Here is a 19,797-nt window from a genome sequence, read left to right as displayed (position 1 = left end):
AGCGTAGGCAGCATAGCAAGACATCGTCTCTACAATAAATAAAAAAAATTAGCAGGGCATGGTGGCATGTGGCTGTAGTTCCAGCTACTTGGAAGGCTGACGTGGAAGGATCACCTGAGTCCAGTGGGTTGATGCTGCAGTGGCCATGAGTGTGCCACTGAACTCTAGCCTGGGCGAGTGCTGAGTCTCAACAGAGTGAGACTGACTAAAAAAAAAAAAAAAAGTAGAAAGTAATTTTCACTTGTAATTTTTAGACCCTTCTTCCTTCTCTTTAAAAATATTCTTAAGACTTAACTTTTTTTAGCATGACATATAGGATCTCATTGGCTAAGAAGTCCAGTAAAAATTCTTAATGACCTTATTCAGAATTGGTGTCATGAGTCAGAAAGAATTGTGACTTGGGCCTGTTGGCTGTGGAATGCTCAGTCCACAGTGATATTTGCCTCTGTTAGCCCTGGAGTTTAGAGAAGTTTGCCAGACTTTAATACAGTAGTCACTCAGTAGCATGGGCTACTTGCAGCCCAGTATGTCAGTGGGTTCTTTAAAAGAATGTCCAACAACAGAAAAATCATTGCTGTATATTTTGTGTATGACTCAACAGAACAACCTTTGCTATTTTATGAAATTTCATTAAATTATGAGATTTTCCATTTTACTTAAACCTTATTTCTACAAATTTAATTAGGAAGGTTTCACCCATGTAAGCTACATATTTCATCTTGATGTAGACAAGGCTTGTGTTAGGTAAGTTTTCCATCTTTGTTGGTATTCAAATGGTTGGTTGCCAACTTGATGGGTTTGTTGAATGAAGTAGTCAACTTTTGGAACTCAAGAATGCTTTGAGTCCTGACCCCATTGAGGAAAAAAAAAATTAAAAGCATAGTCCTGTTATAGGAAATTTTCTTATCAACTAATATTCTAATTGTTTAAATTTCAGTACAAAATGTGACATTTGCTAGAAAGTGCTGTATACTATACTCTATATACAAACTGTAGTATGTAAAATACTAATATTTCATATTCTATCTAATATGAAATGCCATCTGCATAGTGTTAAATACTCACTGATTCTTTTTCATCTACCTCTTTACAGGATGTAATAAAAATGATAAAATGAATTTACTTCATTTTTGATCTTTCTATGGAGTTATACCAGTACTAGTAATTTAATTTTGTTATTAGTTTTAGTTGTTGAAGAACCAATTTATCTGAAATGTACATGTATTTTCTTTTTAGAGTATGTTGGATAAAAGACATTGTTGTGGCGGTAACTGGAGAAAACATAGAAGCAATGAAAAGTATTATTCAGAAGTACCAGCATAAACGCATCTCAGTAGTTGAAGCAGGAATGACCCGCCACCGGTCAATTTTCAATGGACTAAAAGCACTGGCAGAGGAGCAGCCCAACTTGCAACTCTCCAAGCCAGAAGTAGTGATTATCCATGATGCAGTGAGACCATTTGTGGAGGAAGATGTTCTCCTTAAAGTTGTCACAGCAGCTAAGGAGCATGGGGTAAGTATATCTGCTTTCGAGCATAGATAAAGGGACAAGCATTATGGTATGGTTCATTTGCTGAATTTTGATATAATTGTATTTAAATGTCAAAATATTTTAAATGGGCATGATGACCTAAAGACATTGTAGTAGTTTGTTTTAGGAACTTTATAGTATTATAGATTATGAGACTGTTCTGGAATTTATTTTTCTATAATCATTTAAGATAACTATAATATGATCTATTTGGAGAAGAATGCAATAATAATGTCATTATTAAAGTAGAGATATAAATGAAACCTTAATGAAGATTAAATATGCAGTTATATAGGATGCCTGAGAAATCTCTCAAAAGTGTAAGATATAGAATTAATAAATCTGATTCACTGTATTCAATTTTGTTTTTGAATTTTCAGAAGTGATTTATTTTCTAGCACAAACAGTCATACAAGATTTTCATACCCCTCAGCAAATCATCTTGGGATGACAGAATTCTGTTTCCATTTCTGTTTCACCAAAATAAACACAAGATAGCAAAAGACCTATTGTAATCTCTAGAATATGTTTGGTTTTTCCCTTCTATTGCCAGATAAAATCCTGTCTATATGGTAATAGATTCTAAATTTAAATTTGCAGTCTAACTTTGAGACTTACTGAACATGTTATTGCATAGAAATGATATATTATAATATAAACAGGCCATGAAGTTGGACAGACCTAGGTCCAAATCGATTTTTCTAACTGCTAATGGTGTTTTGTTTTTACCTTTTTCAACCTCTCTGAATTCATTTTTCCTACCTCTAAAAATACAGGTGCTAATACTTGTAAGATTGTTGTTAGGATTGGAAATAATGTTAACTGTTAGAGTGTTAAGTGCTTAAAAATGGTATTATTTTAAGATGAATTATAACTTTTAAGCTATAGTTTACTCCAAGGGTTATAGATCAACAGAAGGAGTTAAGTCTTCCTAGCCATTTGGGTGCCCAGGAAATTAAAAAAGAAATAGTATATTATGTCTTTTTAATTTTCCATGCGCTTTGAATTGTCATAGTTAGGAGATTTTCTGTAATTTCATCTCTTCCTCCTGTAACATGAATTTTATTTTGAATGTAAAACTGTAAAAAAATTCCATAGGTCAAATGAAACATTTTGACTTATCTTGGAACAAATCTTCTAGATGGTAGTGGAAACTGTGGTCCAGGGACCATTAGTGACCACAAAACTTTCTCATGGCTCCTATGCATTCTCCATGACTCCTTCTTCCTCTCCAAGTGGCTCATTTGTGGTAGAGGCAATGTGATCAGTTGCAAGGATGATGAGACGGAATAAAAGAGAAACAGATTCAAAATTTTTAGGACTTTGAGTCAATTCTACACATTTGAAAAAGGCTTTAGGTATGACTATATAATTTGGGTAGATAGAAATTTCAGTGCATACTATATTACACATAGAATTGTGTGTTTGCCTGTGTTTCCTTTTAGAAAATTATCATTCAAGCTCACTGTAATCATCACACGTTTGCAATTTAAGTACTATTTAAGAGAGCATATTTGAGAGATTATCCATGAAGTGATTCTGATAGTAGGTCTATAAAGGTAAGAGAGGTCTTTTATCTAGCTCCAATTAAGATGCTAAGGATATTTTTTACATGTGATTTGATAAAGCATATTAAAATGTATAGTAATTTTTGTTGCAGTTTTGTGGGAATTCCTACTAGGTGGTCTTCATTTCTTAAATGTTTGCTAATCAGAATATAATTTGCAAGATTTAATCACATGATGCATCTTAAATAAAATGAACAAATTATAGTTTAATGAAATTTTTGCAACTTTCTGATTAGATTGAGAAGGTAGTTCAAAACCAAAACTTCACAATTTATTTAGTTTTAAGTAAATCTCAGAATTTTTTTTTTTTTCAGAAACATTGCCTGTTTTGTTGGTGTTAAGAATAATTTTCAGCTGGGCTCAGTGGCTCAGCCTGTAATCCCGCGCCTTTGGGAGGCTGAGGTGAGTGGATTGCCTGAGCCCATGGGTTCGAGACCCGCTTGGGCAGCGAGACCTCATCTCTACAATAAATCAAAAAATCAGCCGGGCGTGGTAGTGCATGCCTGTAATTCCGGCTACTCGGAAGACTGAGGTGGAAGGATCGCCAGAGACCAGCAGGCGAGGCTGCGGTGGCCGGGAGCGGCCACCGCACTCCAGTCTGGGTGACCGAGTGAGACACCAACTCAAAAAAGAATAATTTTCAAAAAAGGGTAAAATGATGAGTTTTATATAAGTATACATATCCATATTTAAGAATTTTTCTTAATTTATTAATGAAGGAACCAGACAGATATTACAACTGGTTCAAAATTTAATTGAGAGAAGCATAAATTTATATGGAGTAAAAGGTAGTCATGTTGAAATGAACTTTTAAAATCAGAAAACTGACTTTTCCAAAGAGTAGACAGTTGAATCGCCATTAGACAGGATTTATTTACATGTTAATAGGCAAGAATTATTTTACATTAATACCAGTTATCTACAACTTTGAAAGTTATATAAGAGTTTAAAGATTAGATTCAGCTAATCTGAAAGAATCTGCCCCAAGCAATAATGTTTTCCAGTGTAGACAATAATCTCTTTTGTTCTACATTTTCTTATAGCAATTAGAATAGTGTCCCCATTGCCTCAGTTAAATCCAGGTTCTCTTTCCTGCAAATTCTCACACTGTTCTGACTTAAAGTCATAAAAACATACATGCAATTAATTGAGACATACTGGTAGCTGGATTTCTAAAGCTGTTGGGAAGTATTGGCATCTTTTTGACTTGTCATTAATAAATTAAAAGCGTGATCTGAATCAAATGCTAGTCAATGACACAAAAATCTCTTGACTTTGCTTAGTCAGAGCCACGTCACAGGCTATTTTCCAGGCCTCCTTCTAACTCATTCTTTTTTGTTCTCTTAAAAGGTTTTCTACAGACTCCTTAATTGATTATTATATTTCTTATTAGCTCTTAATTTTCAAGTTAGTTCTACTCAAAGGTGCTTTTTAGATACACCATTTCTTGAACAAGTAACATTGTGACTGTCCCTTGGAGTGGGGTTACGTGTGCTAAAGACAATTGATGCTATTTTAACTTACGTTCCTTTTGGTTACTTAAAAAATCTAGCTGGTTTCTCTCGCCCATGCCAGCTCTAGCATGTCTCCCTTTCTTTTTTCTCTTCTTTCTTTAATAAACTTTGTTTGGAAAAAAAAAACAAAAACAAATTAGTGAAGATATATTGTCTCAAAAGACTAAAAGTCCAAGATCAAGACTGACATTGAGGCTGCCTACATACAAGAGATCAAAAGTGTCACCAGGATCCAATTTCTCTCTTCTTTGTGTTTATTACATTCTTAGGTCCTACGAAGGGGTAGGATGACTTCCACAGGGCCAGTAGCTAAATTGTTTCAGGGTTATTTCTTTCTTCCTGATGATGATAGTTTGGGTATAAAATTCTAAGTCTACAATTTTTTTTCCTTCACTACTTTAAAAATAGGTTATGTCTCCAGGCTTTTGTGTTGCTTTTGAGAAGTCTGCCAACCAATAGCATTGTATTCCCTTGAAAGTAATCTGCCCTTTCTCTCTGAATTCTCTTAAGATAATTTCTTTTTCATAGGTGTCGTTGAGTCTCTATTGTATGACGAGATATGAATTTCATTATTTCTTTTTTCTCCTTGCTTTGGATTTATTGTCCTTTATGAACTTTATGATTTATATATTTTTCTAGAAAGTTCTGAATGATTATCTGATTGAATATTGATTCTCTCTGCTGCATTTCTCACTTCCACAACTTTTTCCCCCTTTGCTTATCGATATTGTTTGTAAGATAGTGCCTCTTATCTGGTGCTTGTATGTCCTAAGTTCTCTTTCATATTTCTATTTATTTTTGTATCCTAGGTAATTTTAGTTTTCTATTTCATTCATTCTCTAGTTTTGTCTAATCTCTTGTTTAAGAATTTTTATATTTTTCAATTCTTTGGAATCCCATTTGGTCTTTTTTTCAAGTATGATTAGTCTTGTTTCTGTTTTTGATTTTATATTTTATCTTTAAATATCTGAACACGATATTTTATGCATTTTAACTAATAGTACTTGGGTATTTAATTCTCCAGTTTTTCATTTCTGTTCACTTTGGCTCATAATTTGTTTCCTTCTTTGTTTCATAATTTGGATTGTAAGCCCACGTTTGGCAGGACTTTATCAGCCAGAATCCTTTGGGTATTGGATAGGGAGGTATTTCTGAAGCATAGATTTGTGTTTCTTCTGCCACAAAAGGGGTTTACCAACTTGGAACACCCCAGAGAAACCTGAAAAACTGAATTTCCAGCCATGATGGGAAGGGAGGTTGGAATGCCTTGCATACCCTTGCCCTTTTGGAGTTGAGGCACAACTGACTAGTATTAAAATTAAAATACAGTTAATAAGACTGACAAAAGAGACTTATGGCAATGAGATATACTAAATTATAACAAGTCCTAAGGGAATGTAAGGCAAGAATCGAGTCATACCCTACAAACCATAAAATCTTGTTAAATGTTTTTTTTTGTGTGTGTTAGACAAGTATAATGTGGCTTACTTTTCAATCTGACTCTGGTATAGCATCATATGACAGCAGATCCTGAAGGAAATAAAAATATTTTTATCCCTAAATATATTTATTTGGCATATTTTGAAATGACTCTGCAAAGACATCTTTTGTGGGGGAAATTTGTATTTGTAGAGAAATTAATATAGCAAGAACTTCTCTTTCTAGAAGGTCTTTCCCAGATCTAGAAGAGATTAATTAATTAAAGGTGTCTGGCTGGGCTCGGTGGCTCAGCCTGTAATCCCAGCACTTTGGGAGGCTAAGGTGAATGAATTGCCTGAGCCCGCTGGTTCAAGATCAGCCTGGGCAACATGGTGAGACCTCATCTCTACAATAAATCAAAAAATTAGTGGGGCATGGTAGTGTGTGCCTGTAGTTCCAGCTGAGGCAGAAGGATCACCAGAGCCCAGCAGGTCGATGCTGGGGTGGCTGTGAACGTGCCCCTGCACTCCAGCCTGGTGACAGAGTGAGACTAAAACAAACAAAAAAATTAAAGGTGTTTGACACCTTTAAAGGTCTGAAAAGAGACATCTGCCATCTAGTCTCTCTGAGGACTGCTATTTATAAGATTTCATCCATACAACAAGGACCTTGGTCCTACCGCTCCCTTATCTTAACTCAGGCAGTCCTTTCTACAGACTCCAATTTTTTAGACAATAGCTTAATCCTCTCAGTCGTCACTTCAAGAATCCTTAAAAACCAGCTATGACCTTTGAGATGCCCTGCCTTTTTAGGACAAACCAATGTGTACCTTCCCTGTGTTGACTTATGTCTTTACCTATAACTATTGATTCCCTAAAATGTATGAAGCCAAACTGTAACCTGGTTGCCTTGCACATACTTTCTCAAGGACCCCTTGAGACTGTATCGTCTAGCCATGGTCACATATGTTGCTCAGAATAAACCTCTTTAAAATATGTTACAGTTTAGTTTTTTCGTTAACACTGGTCTACCTTTACAATGAGGACATTGTCCTTCATGGGTCTTTGTGTGGTACTTACAGTTCTAACCACAGTACCTTAAGGTCATATTCTTTCTCAGCTGTTAAAACTAAAGCTTCTCACCCATAAGCGGACCCTGAACATTTACCATAATACTATAAGAAAGAAGGTCGGGCTCGGTGGCTCAGCTTGTAATCCCAGCACTTTGGGAGGTAGAGGGAGTGGATTGCCTGAGCCTGCAGGTTCGAAACCAGCCCAGGCAACTTGGCAAGATTCGTCTCTACAATTTAGAAAAAAAAAAAAATAGCTGGTCGTGGTAGTGCATGCCTGTAGTTCCAGCTACTTGGAAGACTGAAGTGGAAGGATCATCTGAGCCCCACGGATCAACGCTGGGGTGGCTATGAGCTTGCCATTACAATCCAGCCTGGGCAACGGAGTGAGACCCCCAACTCAAAAAAAAATACTATAAGAAAGAGATTAGCAGTAGTGAGATACTGCCGGCGTGAGGGTGGGGGCATAACATCAATAAGCATACCTGATCTCAAACCAGACAGAGCAGGGACCAAAGGGAGGCCCAAACTTTACCTGTACAATGTGCACTTGTATACTTAATCCTGAATTGTACCCCACATCTTTAAAATAAAATATGTAAAGCAAAACCAAATAACAAAAAAACTAAAGCCTCTTGTTAACTCAAAACATCTCAGTCATCTTATTTCCTTAGATTTTAGCTATCATTGTGTTTTACTGCTCCAGGATTTTGTTGAGTCCAGACATGCTTTTATAAAATTCTCTGCTGCATTTTTGACTTTTTTCTTTTTTAAATGCAAGTGGTTTTTCAAGCTTCTATTCTGCCATATTGCCAAAAATATAAGTTTTTTCATCTTTTCTAAGTATGAAACACTTGTATGTTTATGCATACTTGTAAGTCAAGAGATGAAGTGACAACAAGGACTTTGTATAAGAGAAATGCTGGAAAGAGTAAAATCAGTTGGAACAGTAAAAAAATCAAAGATGAGTGAGAATTATTTTTGGAAGGACTAATAAGCTAAACAGTACATTCACTCTAAGAACTGGCAATAATAACATGACTCGAAAAATGAGACTGCACAGCAAAGCTACTTCCTAAAGATTTGCTCCTAGAGGAAGAGATTTGTTAAGCTACTTGAATATCTTTCTTTCCCCAGTTCTTGGTTCCTGCACTGTTAATCATGTTATTCTTTCCCTCTTGATCAACTTACAGCAATAGGTCACACTTACTGCCTCGGCTTTTTTTTTTTTTTTTTGAGTTGGAGTCTCACTCTGTCGCCCAGACTGGAGTGCAGTGGCTGCTCTCAGCCACCGCAGCCTCTACCTACTGGGCTCCGGTGATCCTTTCGCCTCAGCCTTCCAAGTAGCCGGAATTACAGGCATGCGTTACCACGCCCGACTGATTTTTTGATTTATTGTAGAGATGAGGTCTCGCCTGCCCAGGCGGGTCTCAAACCCGCGGGCTCAGGCAATCCACTCACCTCAGCCTCCCAAAGGCTCGGGATTACAGGCTGAGCCACCGAGCCTGGCCTGCCTCGGCTTTTATACAACCAATTTATAGCAGTCTGGCATCTTTCTCTTCTGTGACAATTCTTTCCAAAACCACCTGTGACTTCATAATTTCAAAATTACATATGCATTTTCAGTCTGTATGAATTTGACTTTTGTCTCAGGTTCCTGGGAGGAAGACTCTAAATCCTTGGCACTTTTGAAGTAGCAGGATGGTCTTTGTTATTTATGAGCTCCTTGGATCACGTCTGACTTATGCTAATGAGATGAAAAAACTTGGGAAGTAGACTGGTCACCAGAAAGACCAATGATGTGATTAATGGAGGATCAAGGTTTTGAACCAGCCTGAGCTGTGGGGAGAGACAGAGGGCTGAAGGTTGAGTTCAATCAGGTGGTCATTGATTGAATCAGTCATGCCTACATAATGAATCTTCGAAAACTCTGAACCCTGAAGCTCAGGGACAGCTTCCTAGTCAGTGAACACAGTGATGTGCTGGGGAGGCTGATGCATCTTGATTCCATTGAGAGAGGCATGGCTGCTCTGCATTCTGATTCTCTCAGACATCTCCCTCTGTGTCTCTTCATTTGAAAGATGGTCTGATTTGTATCCTTTGTAATAAAACTACAGTTGTAAGTGTATCACTTTTCCGAGTTCTGTGTGTTGGTCTAGGGAGTTATCCAACCTGTGTGATGTCCTGGGAACCGCCTGGTTTTGTAGCTAGTTGGTCAGAAGTTTGGGTGACCTGGGGACTCCACCTGTGGCTGGTGTCTGACGTAAGGGCAGTTTTGTTGGAGACTGAACTCTTTAACTTGTGGAGTCTATGTGTACTCTGGTGTTTATGATCAGAACTGAATTGTATCATAGTACACTATTTGGGGTTGAAACAATACAATCCTTGTTAAATTTAACAGGGTTAACTGCTGTCCCTTCTTGTAATTCTCTCCCTGCCTTGGCTTTTGTGATTCTGTTTTCTGTGACTCTCTTGTTTTTCTCTTACCTTTTGATCATTCCCTTTTTAGATGTCTCTTCTTATCCTCTATGTGGTGCCCTTAACTTGCCTCTGTTATCACTAAACTATATCTGAGAAACCTAAATCACACTTATAACTTTTGCTTTTAAAATGTATATACAATAGAACACTGTCCTGTTTTTCGATGCATAGTGCACGAGCTTTTACAATACACAGATTCTTGTAATCACCACCATGGATAAGATGTGGGAGACTGAGGTGAGTGAACTGTCTGATCCTGCGGGTTCAAGACCTGTCTGGGCAACTTGACGAGACCTCATCTCTACAATAAATCAAAAAATTAGCCAGGTGTGGTATCGCGTGCCTGTAGTTCCACTTGGAAGGCTGAGGTGGAAGGATTGCCAGAGCCCAGCAGGTCAAGGCTGCGGTGGCCGGAAGCGGCCACTGCACTCCAGTCTGGGTGACAGAGTCAGACTCCAACTCAAAAAAAAAAGAAAAGATGTGGAGTGGATCCTAGCATTCCAGAGAGTTATTTCCTGCACTGCTTTGTATTCATATTTTCCTCTCACTCTTGACTCCTGGCAACCAATGATGTGTTTGTTCTCAAACTGAACTGGGGTTCAGCACAGTAAAACCAGATATACACACCAAGGTTTGCAATGGGAGAAGGAAAGACATGTATTTGCAGGATTTCAAGCAAGGATAATCAGAAAGTGAATGCTTGAATCCTGGCCTCCCCAGTGGCTTGCAGGTAAGGATTTTCAAAGGCAGGGGTAAATTTTAGAAAAGCAGAAGTTATAAGCAAAATTATAATCATGCATGAAGGTAACACATTGGTTTTGACCTAGAAGGGTGGGGTATCTTGAAGTGGGGGCTTACAGAGCATAGATAGATTCAAAGATTTTCTGATTTGCACTGTTAGGGAAGAGGAGCTTTTTTCAAAATGTGGGGTCAGTTGAAAAAAATGCTAGCTTGGCTCATGGGTGTGATTTTCTCTAGGCCCCTCAGGAAGAAATTTAAGACAAAGAACGATAATCACAGAATTCAGTCCCTTGTTTCCCCTTGTCTGGGACCTACCTGCTGACTGATTCATTTCATGATGATGTTGGGTGGTGTGGGGTATAGTTTCTCTATGGGTCCTAGACTTCATCCCAGAAAAGAATTTCAGAGTGAGTCCAAAGTAAAGTTTTAAAGTAATGTTCATTAGAAAGGAAGACACATTCAAGAAAGAATATGGTTGCTTTAAAGGAAGGGACACAACTTGCTGTTAGCAGAAAGCTTTCTATATTATCCAAAATGATGATAAGTCACCTGTTTTCTAAGTTAAGATTTGTGGACTACGTGGGTCACAACAAGGACTGTGCCAGCTGCCCCTCATTCTGAGGTCAGGTCTGATGTGCCTGGTCAGTGGGATGACTGAAGTAGCTGTATGATGACCATCCTGTTCCTCATTTATCTGACTTGTACCTGCCTACAGAAGCTTGCCTGCCTATATCTAAGCTGTGCTAGCTGTGCCTGCCTCAGTGGGGCTCCAGGTTTCTGAAAAACAACTCAGACATTTGTCAAAATATTACCTTTAACATCTGTAGGGGAACCAAACATCCTGAGACTCTGAGTTTCTTGGCCATTGTTTTAGGCTACTCTTACCTTCTAGCTTATTGAGTTGCTTATTTATTTCTCTAAGCTAGCTAGATGCCTGGAGTTTCCTTTGAAGGATCTCAAGATCTTCCTTTATTTCTGTAAACCAAAAGGTGACTGAGACCGATCTTAAACAATTTAGAGGTTTAGTTTGCCAAGGTTGGGGACGTGCCTGGGAAAAGAAACAAGTCACAATATGTTCTGTGTCTGGTGCCTTATTCAAAGAGAGTTTTGAGGACCTCATTATTTAAAGGAGAAAGAGCTAGCAGGAGGGGAAGAGGAAAGAAAAAAGGGGTGAGGGGCAAGGAGGCAAGTGGTTACATTCTTGGCTTTGATTAGTGTTCTCTGAATCCACATTTTACATGTGAAAAGAGAGGAGTGGGAGAAAAGTCAATTATGCATTCTTCAAGCTTACTAAATCTACATTTACACAAGATAAAATAGGCACGTGAATTGACAACTGTCTGTTTGGGAACAAAAGGATTGAAATTATTTGCCTGACTCAGTTCCCAAGGTTAACTTTTTCCTTTGGCACAGTGAGTTTGTCATACCAGGATTTTATTTTCCTTTTATATTTCCTTGTTTGCAGAGGCACACAGGCCCCTTTTCTGTCTCATGTTCTCTGTTCTTATAATCTTGCTTTTTCTAGAATATAGGATAAATAGGATCATGCAACATGCAACTTTTAGAGACTGTTCTTTCACTTGGCATAATGCATTTGCATGCCTGCATTTTCACTCCCACCGTGACCTACTGGAGTCTCCCAAATCTTTCTTATGCCCAGGGCTTTCTCCTTGAATTCCAGGCTTTTTATATTCAACTTCCAACTGAACAGATCAACATGCGTTTGCCTTTGCAGTGTCTGCAGCATTATGCATGCCTCTGGATTTGTTAATTCTCCCTGATCTCTTGCCTTTAGTTTTATTCCAGAGGTAATGGGGAGTATTGATTTTTCAGCAGAAAATAACATGATCAGATATGGATTTTAGAAAGACGACTTTCTCTGGTTTGGTAGGTGGATTAGTGGGTGAGTTTGAAGGCAGCAGAATTAGTTTGGAGGCTATAGCAGTGATCCAGATGAGAGATAATGAAGGCCTATGTAAGGCCTTGAGATAGAGAGGGTAGGGACTGTTAAAATATTCAGGGGGCCAGGCTTGGTGGCTTAACCTATAATTCCAGTACTTTGGGAGGCTGAGGCAAATGGATTGCCTGAACCTGCGGGTTCGAGACCAGCCCGGGCAACTTGGCGAGACCGCATCTCTACAATAAATCAAAAATTAGCCAGGCATGGTAGCATGCACCTGTAGTTCCTACTAATTGGAAGACTGAGGCAGAAAGATCGCCAGAACCCAGCAGGTTGACACTGGAGTGGTCATGAGCATGCCACTGCACTCCAGCCTGGGTGACAGCGTGAGACTCCAACTCAAAAAAAAAAAAAAAAAAAAAAAAATTCAGGGGACTGGATTGCCTGGACCTAACCAGATAGTATATAAGCCCTGAGGTAATAAGGTACCTGCATCCTGTGCATTTCTGTCATCACTCCTTCCCTGTCCCTGACAGTAGTTGGCCTGTCCTCTCTTCTTCTGAGTCCCTGTGCCGCTGCTCTCCCCTACTTTACCATGTATATACCTCCAAGTTTCTGTAAAGTGACAGCTTAGACATTGACTCACTTGTCACAACTTTGCAGAACTGCTTGTGGGAGGTGTTTCTCTTAGTTTTAACTGCCTAGGACTCTTTGAGCACTGGTCCATAGTACTTTATAGCTTATCTCATAATATGAGCTTCTTTACATTTTTCTCCCATATTGAATTGCTTTTTTGGCATTTAAAGCAACAGGAACTTTTGCACCTGGGAGTGCAAAACCTTGGTTTTTAAAAATATTTGAATACTGATGTGGCACAGGATTGCTCAACCTTGGCACAATCATCAATTTGTGTAAGATAATTCTTTGGAGAATTATCTGCTGCAAGGCTGGTGAGCAGTATTCTTGTCACCCTCACCACCCACTGTTGAGAACCACTTATGTGGCAGAATCATAAACTAATAAAGGAAGAGGGACCATAATTGATATTACTATGTATATGGATTTATCCTAATTCCTTTTCTTAATAAGGTAGATAATTGTCTTTATCATTTTTAAGAGACAGGGTCTCGTTTTGTCATCCAGGCTGGAGAGCAGTGGTGTGATCATAGCTCACTGCAGCCTCCAATGCCTAGGCTCAAGCGATCCTCTTGTTTTAGCCTCCTGAGTAGCTAGGACTATAGGTGCATGCCACCACACCCTGCTAATTCTTTTTATTTTTGTGGAGATGAAGTCTCACAATGTCCCCCAGGCTGCTCTCAGATTCCTGGTCTCATTTGAACCTCCTGCCTTGGCCTCTCAAATTGCTGGGATTACAGATGTGAGCACTGTGCCTGACTGTCTTTATGATTTAATGAGCAGTTGGATATGTTTTATAATGGTCCTGTTTATTTTGTTTCGTGAACAGGTAATGGTAGAACTTAAGTAGTAGTAGAACATTATAGAAGACTTAAAGGTTTTTATAGACATCATTTCTTGAGTAGGAAGAAATAAATTTCTTAAATTTTAACTAGTTGTTAGCTAGGAAATATTTATTATTTTTATTTTAGTTAGAAAATACTTGTCATCTTTATTAAATGAATATAGTAACTAGAAACTTCGACATATGACTGTCTAATTTTTAGATTCTGAAACATGACTATACTTAGAAAAGTTTAATAGCATTTTGGAGGTTCTATTTAATGTGTACATTGGAAAGGATACACTTTTCTGCTACTTAGTTTTATAATTTCATGCCATGTATTCTGGGCAGATATTTTAAAGTAGAGATGGAAAATTCCTGGGCAGATCTCTGGACTGGGCATTTGGATATTGGACATTTTGTAGAATTGACCATGGCAATCACTTGTACTTGTCGATTGTGCTTGGTACAATGCAGGTCAGAATTTATTGCTGCACAGATGTGATAGAATGATCTTTTCTGGTTCACTGGATTCTGCATCATTATTTTTTGGAGAGAAACTTTGGTACTGATGTAAATCCTAGATCTAAAAGCAGCTTTATTTGTGAGAAAGCAATGAATCAGTGAGAAAGCGCTGATTATTTAGTGAGAAATTTAGGTTTATTTTGGTTTGACAAAGGTTATATCGCCCAAGGCAAGAACTGAACTATCCCCTGGGCTGTCATGGGATGAGGCGAAAGTTGATCTGCTTTTTGATGCTGGAGAAGCTACCATGTGAAAAGCTTTTCTTTTGCCCTAATTTTAAACTACTTATCGTTGTACTTCTGTTTTATGAGTTATCTTCAAATGAAGTTTGGAAAGGGTTATGTCAAGGACAGATGAGTTTATCTAGGGATTAAAAATGTTAACGTAAATTAAGGTAAATGTTTTGTTAATTAAAAAAAAATCTTATTTTGTTTAATTCCCGATCATATTAGAATTAAGGTAAATGGAACTAGATTTTTAGAAATTGAAGTTTGGCATGTAAAATAGAGACCTCTGTATTCCTTTTTGGTGCATATTCACTTTTAGTTTTGATTTGTACAGTAATATGGTAATTTGAACAGAAGTTTTTCTAAAGTATCTCTATTTCTGTATTGGCTAGACTGTTTATTAATTCTTAATTTAATTTGTTTGTCAAAAAAAGGAGATTGGACATATTCTATGATAAAAATATGAATTATTCAAAATCTTATAATTGCCAATGATTGACTTTGAAGATGCTGTTCAGTAAACACTGATTAAGTAGTCTTTCAACAAAGACAACTGGGCTAACTAAAATCATAATTATACGGTTGGCGGATTTCTGTTGTACACTGTCATAATTAACTAGAATGCCGTTGCCTGAAGAGGAATGCGTGTTAGCACCTGCTGTACGGATGTATCATAAGTATTCAATAAAGCAAACAGTAGAAGTGGGGTTCATTATTCTGCATTTTATGATTAGTATCTATAATTACCTTGCATTGACATGTGGAAATACCATGATAGATTAGCTTGAGAGGCACGTAATCATTGTGGTGCTGAGCTGTTAAGCTTCCATTCAGGGCTTATTATTAATACCAAGGAGACAGTTGTATTTGATAATTTGGGAGTGATGCTTCGTATACAAACTTCCCAGATAACTGTATCTTAGAAGTAGCTAACTAGCTTTGTTTATATTTATGTCATTTTGATACTTTAAATTTTAGAAAACGTAACAGAATTCAGGATGTATTGCATGTTTGTTTCTAAACAGAGGTCTTTCTCCATGGAAACAAGTGGAGAACATGCCTGTTAGCATTAGTGTCTTTGTATATGTTTATACCAGCTGGCTAGGTGAGTAACAGAGAAAAGAAGGGTCAGCAATGAAGTTATTTTTACTAGCTATCTCTTTACACTGGCCTTCTGTTGAGTAAGACCCCTGAAGCTGGTTTGTCACCTTGTATTTTCAATTTCTCTTCACATTATACCATGTTCCCAACTGATCTTTTGGCTTCTGTAGATGAGAATCTACTAATTCTTGGAATTTACCAATTCTACCATAATGATAATTGAAATATGGAGGGTTTCTGCTCTTGAGAAGCTAGTTTTCAGTAATCAAGATGGGAGCGCATAAATACATATTTTAGACATTATTTCTTAAATATTGAAATTACATGAAGAACTTTGGACACCTCTGTGTCCACTACCTGGTACAATTATAACACTGCTAGTAACTTTGAAACTGTTTCCTCTCTAACCTTATATAGTCTCCCTAGACAAATATTCCTCCAACTTTGGTTTCTATCATTCTCTTGCATTTCTCTAAAGTTTGTGTAACATATTTCCCTAAAATATATTAGTATGTATAACTATGTCTGCTTGTGTTTAGACAGCATGCTTCTTTTGTACAGTGTATTTGGGGAAATGTGTTTATACAAGTTTGAACAGCTACAGTTTGTTCACAATTATTACCGCATATATCACATTTCATTTTTTTTTTTTTTTTTGAGTTGGAGTCTCACTCTGTCACCCAGACTGGAATGCAGTGGTCGCTCCGGGCCACCGCAGCCTCGACCTGCTGGGCTCTGGCAATCCTTCCGCTTCAGCCTTCCAAGTAACTGGAACTACAGGCACGCGCTACCATGCCCAGCTGATTTTTTGATTTATTGTAGAGATGAAGTCTTGCCAAGTTGCCCAGGTGGGTCTTGAACCTGCGGGCTCAGGCAATCCACTCACCTCGGCCTCCCAAAGCTCGAGATTATAGGCTGAGCCACCGAGCCCGGCCCCACATTTCATTTTATAGATAAAGGACATTAGTTTTCTAATTTTTTACTGATATGAATATTATTAGTATGAATGCTGTTATATCTGTCTTCGGGAGCCCATGTGCAACTATTTCTCTAGACTCATGACATATGCAGGTTATTAACTTTACCAGATGATGCTGAATTATTTTCCAAACTTGTATCAAGTTTGAATATATAAATATTCAAACTTTATCGATAGTGGAAATATTGATATACTATCATCAATAATATATAACAAGAGTTCAAATTGACCTGTATCCTTACCATTACTTGACATGGTTAGACTTATTTTTTCCCCATCCAGTTAGTGAGAAATTCTTTCTCTTTGTGGTTTAAGTGAACATTTTATTAATAGGTTGGGTTTCTTTTTATATTTATAGGTTTCTTACATTTTCATTTAAATGCCCATGTAAGTCTTTGACTCTGTTTCTATTTTTTAAATACTGACTTGTAGGAATTATTTATATATCCTGGACACTAATAGTTTGGCCTGTTATATGTTCTATATGTTTTATAACTATTTTCTTCCAGATTCTTTAAAAAATTTTAAATAATGACACTAGGTGACACTTTGTGGCTTCTTTGTGTGGCCTGCCTGGTATCTATGTTCTAAACTTAGAGTACTGATTCACGACTTTAGCAGTCAGTTATTTACTGAGCATGTGCCATGTGCTAGGCACCCTTCTATGAACTGGAGAGACAGTAGTCATAGAGTGAACATTCTAGGGTGGTGCCTTCCAACTGACCATTCTGCAGTGACTAGGAGCTTCTGACTCCATTGTCTAGGGCTGTAGCTACTAGTCGCAGGTGGTTATTGAATACTGAAACTGTTATTAGTGGAAATGAGGAACTAAATTTCTTAACATTACTTAAATTAATTTAAATGGCAGGACTAGTTCTCTGAATGAAATGGAAAGCTATGGAAAGGTCTTGAACAGAGGACAAATGTGAGCTCTCTCGCCTTGAACAGATCATTCTATTGCTTTGTGAAAAATAAATAGGCTGTGGAAGGACAACAGTGAAGATGAAACCCATTGGAAAGTGATTGGAGTGGTCTGAGAGAAGGAGCACAGGTGGCTTGGATTCAGAATATGACCATGGAGATAATGACAAGTGGGCAGATTTGGGATATTTTGAAGCTGACAGGGCTTGCTGATGGGTCTGATATGAGTTATGAGAGTAGGGGAGAAATAAAGGAAAACCTTTACGGTTTGGGGGAAGAATAACTGGAGGAATAGAGATGATGTTTGTGAAGATGGAGAAGTCTATAGAAGTAGGTTTAGAGTATGCGGAATGGGTAAGATCAAAATTTTGATTAAATATGTGACCATTGAAAGGCACGTGGAAATTACATAGCCATAAAGAAGGACAAAGTTGACTGGTTGCAGTGGTTCAACCTGTAATCCCAGCACTTTGGGAGGCCGAGGTGAGGGGATTGCCTGAGGCCACGTGTTTGAGACCCGCCTGGGCAACTTGGTTGAGGCCTCGTCTCTACAATAAATAAAAAAACTAGCCGGGCATGGTAGCATGCGCCTGTAGTTCCTGCTACTTGGAAGACTGAGATGGAGGGATTGCCTAAGTTCAGTAGATCGACGCTGGGGTGGCCGTGAGTGTGCCACTGCACTCCAGCCTGGGTGACAGAGTGGGACTCTGAATAATCTTTAAAAAATCAAGAAACCAAAATTACGCACTTTGCAGGAACTTGGATGGATTTAGAGTCTTTAATACTGAGTGATCTATCACAGAAACAAAGAACTGAGTACCACATGTTCTTACTCATAAGTGGACCCTGAAAAATTATCATCAGGAGTAATCAAAGGGATTGGCAGTAGAGGGACACTGTCGGGGCAACACTTCATCCATAAGGGTACCTGATATCAAACCAGGTGAAATGGGGCACAGAATCAAGCCCAAACTTTACCCGTACAATACCATTTGTATCCCTTATCCTAAATTTTACCCCGCATCTTTAAAATAAATAAATTAAATAAATAAATAAATACATAAATAAATAAATAAATAGAAAGAACAGGCATTCAGAAAAAAATAAAGGCATGTGGATATACAAATGTTGAATTTGAGAGCATTCTGGGCTGAATACATAGGTTTGGAAGTTCTCATATAGGTGGTGATTAAAACCATGGGACTTCATGAGGCTATCTATGGAATGAGTGTAGCTAGTGCTAAATAAAATTTATAGGAGGATGTTGATTTGGACTAGGCTTCTGCACTGAACCTAACAGACCAAACCAATATGGAGTTTAACTACAGTAGCTGAGCTTTAGTTAATTTCAGGGGACTCTGTAACCAATGAATCAATTAGGCTGTATCCAATTAAGTCATTCCATGCTGTACTTCCATTTCCTATAAATGTAAATGCATCAGATAATGTTATTGGAGTTCCCCAAACCTACTCTGCTTCAGAGGGCTGCCGAATTGGCAAATAATTTTTGTTTTGCTTTGGTTTTTTGTTTGCTCAAACACACTCAGTTAAAATTTCAACTTGTTTAAGGCTTTTTTTCCGTTTAACAGTAGAGAAGTCTGAGGACTCATCTCTGGAACATTTTACTGTTTGGAGTTTGAGAAAATAAGAACTGAGGATTTAGAGTGTGGGGAGATGAAAGAGTGTGTTTGAGAATAATTTCTGAAAACCAAGTAAGCAAACACTCTCAAGAAAACTAAGAACTATCAGTTGGATTTGACAATGTAGGGGTCATAGGTGACCCTGGGAAATGTATTTTTGTGGAGCTGTGGAGATAAAAGCTTGATTGAAATGGATTCCAGAAAGCATTGGGAGAAAAGAAAATTGGAGCTATGTAGTAATGCAGATAATTCGGCTTTATTTTATACTTTAGTGAAGAAACTTGATACTAACTAGAGGAAAATGTGTGATCAAAACAAGACTAATTGTAATGATGGTATAAGTCATGGCATGTCATGGAGGTAATGAAATGGAGAAATAGAAATTGAGGAGGCAGGATAGAAAGAAGGTGAGTGATGTAGAGACGTACTTGAGAGGAAATGGGATACAAAAGGTAAATAGAGATACGGCCCTTAGATAGGAATTTTTTTTTTTTTGTAATTTTCAGTTTAAGTTTTGAACTTAACATTAAGTCACTCCTAAGTATTCTTTTTGATGCCATTGCAAATGAATTTTTTTCTTATTTCAGTTTTGGGTTGCTTATTGTCGGTATATAGAAATAAAATAGATTTTTAAAAAATATGAATCTTGTTCTCTGCATCCTTGCTGAAAACTTGCTTATTAGTGGTAATAATTCATTGGTATCTTCTTTACACAAGATCAT

At 37.7% G+C, this 19,797-nt stretch overlaps 1 protein-coding gene across 2 annotated transcripts in view; it reads left to right on the top strand.

Moving 5' to 3' along the window:
• ISPD (isoprenoid synthase domain containing) overlaps positions 1–19,797 on the top strand; it is a 307,704-nt gene that overhangs the window by 14,845 nt on the left and 273,062 nt on the right. For both annotated transcript variants that reach the window (XM_021711282.1, XM_008055868.1), the window contains exon 2: positions 1,237–1,513. In XM_021711282.1, coding sequence (XP_021566957.1) covers positions 1,237–1,513 — 277 coding nt within the window. The remainder of the gene's footprint in view (positions 1–1,236; positions 1,514–19,797) is intronic.

Source organism: Carlito syrichta, unplaced genomic scaffold (assembly GCF_000164805.1).
Source record: "Carlito syrichta isolate Samal-C Ts95f unplaced genomic scaffold, Tarsius_syrichta-2.0.1 Scaffold301993, whole genome shotgun sequence".
NCBI classification, from domain to species: domain Eukaryota; kingdom Metazoa; phylum Chordata; class Mammalia; order Primates; family Tarsiidae; genus Carlito; species Carlito syrichta.
The sequence above is the reverse complement of the archived record's forward strand: the minus strand, read 5'-3'. Positions and strand labels throughout refer to the sequence as shown.